The sequence below is a fragment of the Myotis davidii genome, unplaced genomic scaffold (genome assembly GCF_000327345.1).
Source record: "Myotis davidii unplaced genomic scaffold, ASM32734v1 scaffold244, whole genome shotgun sequence".
In the NCBI taxonomy this organism is placed as follows: domain Eukaryota; kingdom Metazoa; phylum Chordata; class Mammalia; order Chiroptera; family Vespertilionidae; genus Myotis; species Myotis davidii.
Genome location: NW_006294993.1, coordinates 1010984 through 1020149, shown reverse-complemented (window position 1 = coordinate 1020149; position 9166 = coordinate 1010984). Strand labels below are relative to the sequence as shown.

The window sequence follows — 9166 nt, the reverse complement described above, 5'->3', positions numbered from 1 at the left end:
TCTTGTGCTGTCAGCTAGCGGGAGATGTGACAAGAGAGCTGGCCTTATTCCCAGAGTGTGCAGGGCGGCAGCTCACGGAGCGTGGTCTCCTGGCGATCGGCATTGTGGTTTCGGGATGGTGTCCCGTGAGGTGGGCGCAGGCTGTGTTACTGTCTTTGTTGGGAGATGATGGCTCAGAGGGTGCGAGGGCCTGGTGGCTGGCCGGGCTGGGTCTTTGTTCTCAGAATCCTGAGGGTTCCAGGCCAAGGGGGTCACCGAGACCTGGCCGCCTGAGATCTGAAGGCTGGAAGAGAAGCACAGACGCTCGCTGGGTGAGCCTCGAGGGCTGAGGTGGGTCAGCGGGAGCGACTCCCCTGGGAGAGCAGACCCGAGTAGCCTCAATTCTGGGCCAGGTGTGCTTCTGCCACCCTGAGAGAGGCAGTGTTTGCCTTCTGAATGTCACGTGACAGGATCCTCCGGCTGGTGGCTGCAGTGTGGCTTCTTTCCCTGAAACTCACCCTCTCCCCACCAGCTTTCTTTCTGTCCCTGGGCCTGGGCCTCTACTTTTCATTAATTGAAGCATATTTGGGCCCGGCTGGCGTGGCTCAGTGGTTGAGCGTCGACCTATGAACCAGGAGGTCACGGTTCAATTCCCAGTCAGGGGACATGCCCAGGTTGTGGGCTGGATCCCCAATGTGGGGCATGCAGGAGGCAGCGATCAATGATTCTCTCTTATCATTGATGTTTCTTTTATTTTTGTTTTTTAAATCCTCATCGGAGGGTATTTTTCCATTGATTTTTAGAGAGAGTGGAAGAAAGAGGAAAAGACAGAGAAAAATATAGATGTGAGAGAAATTCATCGATTGGTTGCCTCCTGCATGAGTCCTGACCAGGACCCAGGCCAGGGAGGATCCTGCAATCAAGGTATGTGCCCTTGACCAGAATCAACCCCGGGACCCTTCAGTCCACAGGCCGACGCTCCATCCACTAAGCCAAATGGCTAGGGCTCTCATCATTGATGTTTCTGTCTCTCTCTCCTTCTCCCTCTTCCTTCCTCTCTGAAATCAATAAAAATCTATTCTTTTAGAAAAGAGTATGTGGGTGGTTGATCGTTTGGGCAATTTTGAATAAATTGCGATAAATACTTATAGACTTGAAGGTGAGTCTTGGTTTAGGGCAGTTTCTCAATCTTTTAAAAATTACTCCTCCCTAACGAGCCTCTTTAAATGGTTTTTCTTAATTGTCCTCTCCCCTTGCGACATCGTGGCCAGAGGTTCTGTGCACCTCTTCCTGGAGCCTTTGGGGGCGGGGCCCTTAGCGGGCATGGCCTGGGCAGCACCTAAGATCTGGGCCAGTACTGCTCATTGAACGTGCACGGGGACGGCGGGTCATGTGGCCTCTCACCCAACAACCCGCTGGTAGGACACTGCAGCTGCCCTGCAGGGGAGCACACCTGCCCCTCCCAGCAGCCCTGAAGGACAGGCCTGAGTCCTCACCAGCACTTGTGATGGTCAGCTTTCTGACACTGTGGTGGTCCCCACTAAGGCTTAATTCCTCCTGGTTTTTACTCACACCCCTGATTTCTTCCCTTGCAGGAGGGATGGCCGTGTGACACAGCCTGGCCGGCCTGAAGTTTTAGACAAGGAACAGATGTGGCAGACATGCCTGCAGACTGTCAGTTCTCTGGCTCAGGCCCCTTCAAGAGTATGGCCATAGTGTGGTCCCTGCTGTGAGCTGTGTCCCAGGCACCTGTCTGCCTGTCCCTGTGCTGGTGGGGCAGGAGGTGGGAGGAGCAGAGGCCCCAGTACCTTGGGCTTTCTGGTGAAACAGTCTCTTTCTTTCTTTTTTTTGTTAATACTCACCGGAGGATATTTTTTCCATTGATTTTTTTTATTTTTTATTTTTATTTTTTTTAAATATATTTTATTGATTTTTGGCTTGGCTCCAGCTCTTAGGCCTCCACTGCTGAAAGTAGGTTTAAGGAAGGAAGGAAGGAAGGAAGGAAGGAAGGAAGGAAGGAAGGAAAGAAGGAAATAAGGAAGGAAGGAAGGAAGGAAAGGGAAGGGAGTGGAAGGGACGGAGGGAGGGAGGGAGGGAGAGGATATCAATGTGGGAGGGGCACATCAAGATCAGTTGCCTCCTGCACGCCTCCCAACCAGGGGCCGGGGATCAAGCCTCCAACCCAGGTATGTGCCCTTGACCAGGAATCAAACCCCAGACCCGAGGGTACATGGGCCGATGCTCTAACCGCTGAAGCACATCAGCTGGGGCAAAACAGCCCCCTTCATTCTCCCTCACAGCAGCTAAGAGGCTGAAGTGCAGGGACCAGGAGTGACAGTGAGTAGAAGCCCCCAGGCACCGCCCCCCCGACAGGCAAACACAGCTGCTGGCTCCTGGGCTGTCCTCCAGCCAACCCTCACTCTTCAGGTTCCCAGGGAGCTGAGCTCTGGGCAGCACCTGTACCCGCCTGACACTAGGGGTCATGGCTGGAAGACAGGCAGGGTGCTGGGGTGGCAGGAAGCGGGAGGTGTCGTGGAGTGTGTACAAGACACAAGGTGGGCTTCAGGCTGGATGCAGGACTGATGGACGTCTCAGTGTCCTGGGGGAAGTGCCCTGACAGTGTAGGGAGCGTCCGGCCAGAATCCAGCTTTCCCACTTGGCAGAACCTCAGCTAGCCGGGCCATCTCCAAGGTCAGGGCTCGCCCCTTGGGCTGGGTCTTGGGGTTGTCCAGCACCTTCCAGGGACAGTGGTCTGTGGCAGTGGGACTGCCCTATGCCAGGGTCCCTTTTGAACCGCCCCCCACACTGCCTGTGTTCAGGGCCCCCCTTCCTGCTCTGACAGTCCAACACACGAACGCAGTGCAGGGAGTTGACCCAACTCAATAAGCTCGGGTGTCAGCTGCACTGGCAGCAAGTCCCCTGAAGCCAGTGCATCTGGCCACCAGCTGGGCATGGAATGGGCTCACCTCCAAGGTATCTGAGGGCCAAAGGGCAGCCCAGCCCCTGCCATGTCCACTGGCAAGAAGGGGTGGCCAAGGTGTCCCTTTCCAGCCCCAACTTTCCAACGTGGAGAGGATGCGATCACACAGACAGAAAACCTCTGTAGATGTTTATTCTACTTCAAGTAACGAAACCTCCCAAGTTCCACGTTTCAATGGACAGGGATATAGTACTCTGCGCTATAAAATACAAGTTACAGAAAGTCCTATCGAGTAAACCTAAAGACACACACTGGATTTTTACATTTGTGTAGATTAGAAAAACTTGTGTTACATGTAAAAACCTTCCTATCCTATTAGATGTTGGAACTCAACACCGCTGGACTGTGCCTTACCTGGGACTCTGGCTCCCGGCACCAGCCTCCCCGATTGCTCGCCCTGGACGGCGCCCAGCCCACCGTCCCCGGGAGAAGGAAATCTGGAGCAAGGCAGTGAGCAACAGACTCCAGAGAACAAAAAAGACGCTCTAATTTTACATTTGCAAAAGTAAGTTTATGAAAATATAAAAAAATTATCAAAGTGTATTTGTACAGTCAAATAAATTAGCAAGGTTTTCTCTTTCTCACACCTCAGAACTTGAAAAATACATAGCAAGAAGCAGCACACTATCTCACAGTGGATGCTTTCTACTTGCTCGTTCTTGAACTAATATCACTATTTCCCATCTCAGAGTTTATACAAATATTGTTTTGTTTTCAAAGACAAACTTTAAAATTTACCCCCTGACAAATATAACGGTTTAGAGCTAGTGCACTTTTCCTGGGACGAAGGAAGAACTGTGCAGAAGGTGAAGTTCAACAAACAAAATGTTCTTGATTAATGAGATAAAAGAAACCCCCCTTCAAAGTACACTTAATTGGTATATTTTCTTACCTTTAGGCTGGTAAAATCGAAACCTTTTCCAATAAATTGTTATTTAAAATGCAACCATTTGTACCCAAACAGATGTTGCTTTTAATGTTTTTGAAAAAAAGAAAATGTATGAGGTGATATATAAAAAACTGAGCACAACTAAGAAACAATGTATTGTTTCCTGGTTGAAATTTCTAATCAAATCTCTAGGAAAAAAGGAAACCGCATTCGGAAGGTTGTGTTTCTCCATTTCAGAGGGCTCACAGCACGGCTCTGGTGCGCACACGCAGCCCGCCGAGGGCGCTCCCACGAAGCACACCACCCTCCAGAGCCGGGAAACCTGCAGAAACAGCGTTTGGAAACCTAGAAATACAGACGAGGTGTCAGCAAAGGTATGGCTCTGAGGTCCACAGAATTCCCTTAAAATTTACCATAGTCAGTCAAGTTATTGGAAAAGATAACTTTATAATCTGAAAAGCAATATGCTTCTGTAGACACTTTCCCATTTCAGTAATTTTAAATGGAAAAATTAAGAGTTCTTACATTTCTTTAAAAAAGCATCAGAATTGTAAAGACGTGAAATTTTGTAGGAAACCATCATACACAAAATTACAGTAATTTTTGAAGTCCAGAATATTCTATTCTTCATCTACGTTCATAGCTATTTCAAAAACAATTTGTTCAACACATTTTATGAACTTGGCTTTTAAGAGGAAGTGCCCAGCTGCGGCCAGGCCTAGGTGTGGGCAGCGGGGTCGGTGGCCCGCGGGGCCAGGGCCTCAGCCTTTGGGTCCCGAGTGCTTTCCTTGCTTTTGCTGCGGTCCTTGCGGTCTCCGCCTCGCTCATGCTCCCGGCCCTTGTCACGGTCCCGGTCTCTACTGCGAGACCTATCCCGGTCCCGCCTCCGGTCCCTGTCCCGGTCCCGGTCCCTGTTCCGGCTGCGCTCACGGCTCCGGTCCCACTCCCGGTCCCGGTCCCGGTCCCGGTCTCTGTTTGCACTGCGCTCTCGGCCGGAGTCCTTCTCACGGTGTCTGTCCCATTCCCGACCCCGGTCCCAGTCCCGCTCCCGGCTCCAGTTCCGGCTGCGCTCCCGCTCCCAGGGCTTCCCGTGCTCGTGCTCCCGCTCCCGCCGGCGGTCCTCGAAGGTGCGGCCCTGCCGGCTCTCAGGCTGGCCCTCAGGCTCGTCCAGCAGCTTCTCTTTGGGCCTGGGCTGGTTTCTGTACTCCGGGCCTTTGGATGGGGCCCACTGCGCCTCGGCCTCGGGGGCTGGTCCGGAAGCCCCCGAGGGCAGGTTGGGGGCTGAGCCCGTCTCGTCCCACCGGTCCTTGCGGTGCTGGGGTGGGTGGCTGGGCAGCTCCAGCAGGGGTCTGGGCACCGGCTTCATCACTTGAGGGGACTGGCCCTGGAAGTGGAACCGGGGAGGGGCAGGCTCACTCTTCTCAGGGAAAGGCACAGACCCCCTTGGCCCACCGAACTGAAGGGGTGCTGGGGCCCTCTGATTCGAAAACCTGGGTGGTGAGTTCACCCTTTGCTCTTCAAACTGCTGAGGCTGAATTCCCCTGGGTCCTGGCATGAAATTTGGGGCTTGACCTCTGGGCCCATCAAACTGATTGGGATGGGGGCCCCGGGTGCTTTCAAATTGACTAGAATGCGGACCTCTTGGACCCACAAAATGGCCAGGGGGTGGTCCCCTCTGACCCCCAAACTGAGACGGAGGTGGGCCTCCTCGGGGCCCTTTAAACGGGGCCAGCAGAGTCCTCCGTGGGCCTCCAAACTGGAAGGGGCCTGCGCCTCTGCTTCCCAACGGGCCTTGTTCTGGTCCTTCAAACTGGGCAGGAGGCCCAGCCATGTCATTGTATGGGGCGTCCTGGAATTCCCTTTTCTCCCCATGCAGATCCTTGCGTTCTTCAAATTGGGGTGGTGCTGATCCTCTGGGCCCACCAGGGTGAGAGGGTGAGGGGCCCCTGTTGTCCCCGTAAGGAGGTGGCCCATGTGGCCCTGAGAATAAGGAAGGGATGGGCCCCTTCTGAGCTCCAAATCTGGCCGGCGGAGGCCCTCTTGCTCCATCGTTGTTAGAAATGACACCGTCTTCTGAAAACGGAGCCACTGGTCCCCGCGGTCCTGGGAAGCTCGGGCCATGAAGTCCCAATGTTCCGAAAGTGCGGGGTGCAGGCTCACGCTGGCCCTGTAACTGGGGCAGAGGGGTCCCTTTCTGTCCAGGGACGGGGAATGGGTTGGCCCCCTCTCCAGGTCTGCACTGTGGGTCTCTGTCTCCTTCAGTTTCAACAGCCGAACGGTCACTTTTTTCAGCAAACAGGGCATTTCTTGGATCCTCATATGGAGACGAGCCGAAGGATTTGTCCTGAGACGCAAACACTGGGCTTGAAAATGGGTCTCTTCCTGCAGAACTGAAATTGTGCCCCTCACCTGGCATAGAGAAGTTGGGCTGAAAGGCGGTGCTGGGCGGCGTGGGCAGCAGCACCTTTCGGGCGGGCCGCACCAGGCCTGGTCCACCCGTCATGGGAGGGCTGCCGTCGGTGGCCGGCGGGCCCTGGCTTTCTGAGGGCTCACCTGTGGGGCCATCCTGCTTGGCTGGCAGGGTGGCCCCGTCACCTGGAGCCCAGGGCGGAGGGGTGGGCTCCTTTTCCTCTGGGGCAGGTACAGGCCCCTGACTAGTAGTGGCCACCCCGCTGGGTGCCTCTCTGGTAGGCAGAGCACTGGGTATGCTGCTGGCTGGGGCCCTCGAGAAGCTCTCGCTCTCATTGCTCTCCGCGGCCAGTCGCCGGGCCTGCCGGGGGTCCCGACTCTGTCTTGGGTCAGAGCCAGGGCCTGGCCCCTGACTGGTGGGGGGCCCGGCTGGCCTGCTGGCAGCCTGCTGCTCCTGGGGGAAGAGCTCGGCCTTGGGCAGTGAGGACTTTGGAGGCGGCGACATCAGCGCATCCGACACTGAGAAGTGGGCCATGGAGACCCCGACGGCGGCCCGCTGCTGCCTGAGAGCCTCCTCCTGCTCCTCCACTTGTCTCTTCTGCTCCTCGATCTGCTTGTTAAGTTCCTCTATCATCTGCTGCTGCTCCACCAGAGAGGGAGCAGCCATGTCGGCTGCGAACCCCGCCGGCCTCTCCGCCGAGCTCCTGACGTCTGCGCACATCCTGTTGGGCAGGTCGTCAATGGCCACTTTGGCTTCTTCTAAAATCGTCTCGTCCTCTGGGTCATAGGCCACCTCCTCCCGCTCAGTGGTCTCAGAGGCCTTTTCCATGTCGTGCCGTTTCCCTTGGTCCCCGAGCTGTGTCTCAAAGGCCCTGTCTGGACCGTACTCTTCTTCGGGGTCATAGGGTCTGTCGTCTTCCTCTTCCTCTAGAACTTTCTCTTTGGAGAGCTGACCAAACTGCTGGACGATGGGGTCCAGCAGAGGCACTGCTGGCAGCTCGCACTCAGCCTTGGCCTTGGGGTCTGGGCGGGAGGTGGAGGCCGACTCCACAGACTCCACGGCCAGAGGGTCAAATGACTTCTTCTTCCCAAACAGAGTCTGCAGGATGTGTTCCAGCGGCGAAGCTGATTTCGAGGCAGAGGAAGCAGCCCCTGTGACTGCGGCGTGCGCTGTGGGCACGGTGACGGTGTTGGTGGCTCCTGGCTTGAGGGAGGACAGTATTTTCAGCACCGAGGACGAAGCTGGCGGTTCTGGCAGAGGGGGCGGGGGTGGGGGAGACCCCGGGGGGGTGGTGCTGACAGCTGTGTCCCCAGAGCTGTGCTGATACTTGGGGGGTTTCTTCTCAGCCTGTGAGGCCGGAGGCACTTTGGGGTAGGCCGCCACGTCTGCCTCCTCCGGTGTCTGCAGTCGGGCCCGCTTCTCCTCTGTCTTGTCTGAGTCTCCAGCATTCGAAGGACGTTTCATTTTTTGACAGATTACTAACCCAAGGATTATGTTTGGCCGTGGTGACTCAAGACCTGAAAAACAAAATATATGTGCAAATTTTAGGATCTAAATTCCACTCTGTCCTTCAGAGGTGAACTTTATTAAGGGTGGTAGTGGGGAATGTTTTCATAGGCAGAAATCCTGTGTAAGACAAAATCAAGTGTTTGAAGGACTTACTGCAAAGGACAGAGCACACACAGGTGGTGTCAGAATTTATGTTACAGATTTAAAATTATACACAACACTCAAGCAGCAGTGCAGAGGAGGGGGGGGCCCTGTGCCGACGGCACCATCATTAACCAACCGCAGGGACAAAGCTCAAATGAGTCGGGGTAGCTGTTGAGCAAATCGTGGCTCTTGCTACACACCCTCCTGGCCTTAACTCCAGAGTCCCAATACCTACATTAAGCTAAATGTACTAATAGTAAACATTTGATTAGGGACTAGTTCAACAACTCAGGTATATGATCAATAAAATTATAGTGATCAATGCAGCCCACTCCATTAGGTAAGTTCACTTAGCCTAATCTGCATGTGCACCTGCTCTGCAGCTCGGGGGCTATTGTCCATAGCCGATGTGAGAATTACTCTCAATGGGGAAAATGCTGCTGACTGAAATGGCTAAAATAAATATTCTTTCAGGTTTAGAGACATTCCACGAGCACTAACTGATCAAGAGTTGTCCAATGCTCAGTCTTTGTAAACACAGGACATGGCGCTTACATCCAGCGCTGAGGAGTTCAGCAAACTGGTGGCAGAGAAAGCACACCAGCGTCTTAGGGCACAACAGGTAAGTCATTCCTTCTTAAGAAAGGCTTATTCCAAACACTGCAAGCTGTGGCGCATTATTTCAGGAATACTAATATTTTATAACAACCCCTCCCCCCAGAGTAAGTCCAGACTACCACAAGGAAACAAAAAAAGCCCAACTCATAAAGCAGTAATTTGGGGAGAAATGCTGCCACACAGAAAGTTTGTTTCATGATAGCAGAATGTAATTAAAAGTAATCAAAATGTATAAATTCAATTTATAGGTAATTTAACACTGTGGTATATAGTCATGTGACATTCTTACTAAACAAGAAATCAAGTATTGTTTTTCCTATTGTATGACTTTAAAGATGATCACAGATCACTTCATGATGCAGTTCTGCTAATCTTCTGAAATTCCAACAGAGACAGGTTGACAGGCTGGGCTCACGAGGGTGGTGGAGGTGCCCTCTGGCCCCAGGAGCAGGCATGCCAGGGCTGGGTGGCCCAGCACAGCCAGACTAACAATGCTGTGCTGACCTCCCTGCTGATCAGGCTGCCGTGTGAGGTGAGGTGCCCACTGAAGACCTAACTCCCAGGACCTCACCCCCACCTTCATGAGAGAAATGGCTTCAGAGAACAGCCCTGTGTCGGGGAAGGGACGAGCTGGCCG

The 9166-nt window shown here is 53.7% G+C and overlaps 1 protein-coding gene across 4 annotated transcripts in view; it reads right to left on the bottom strand.

Annotated features, from left to right (window-relative positions):
* Window positions 1-3448: 3448 nt before the first annotated feature.
* The window catches only part of DIDO1 (death inducer-obliterator 1), a 49930-nt gene continuing 44212 nt past the window's right edge, over window positions 3449-9166 (bottom strand). For all 4 annotated transcript variants that reach the window (XM_006769537.2, XM_015567707.1, XM_015567706.1 and 1 more), the window contains one exon: window positions 3449-7775. In XM_006769537.2, the coding sequence (XP_006769600.1) occupies window positions 4567-7775 (3209 nt within the window). In that variant the 3' untranslated portion in view covers window positions 3449-4566. The remainder of the gene's footprint in view (window positions 7776-9166) is intronic.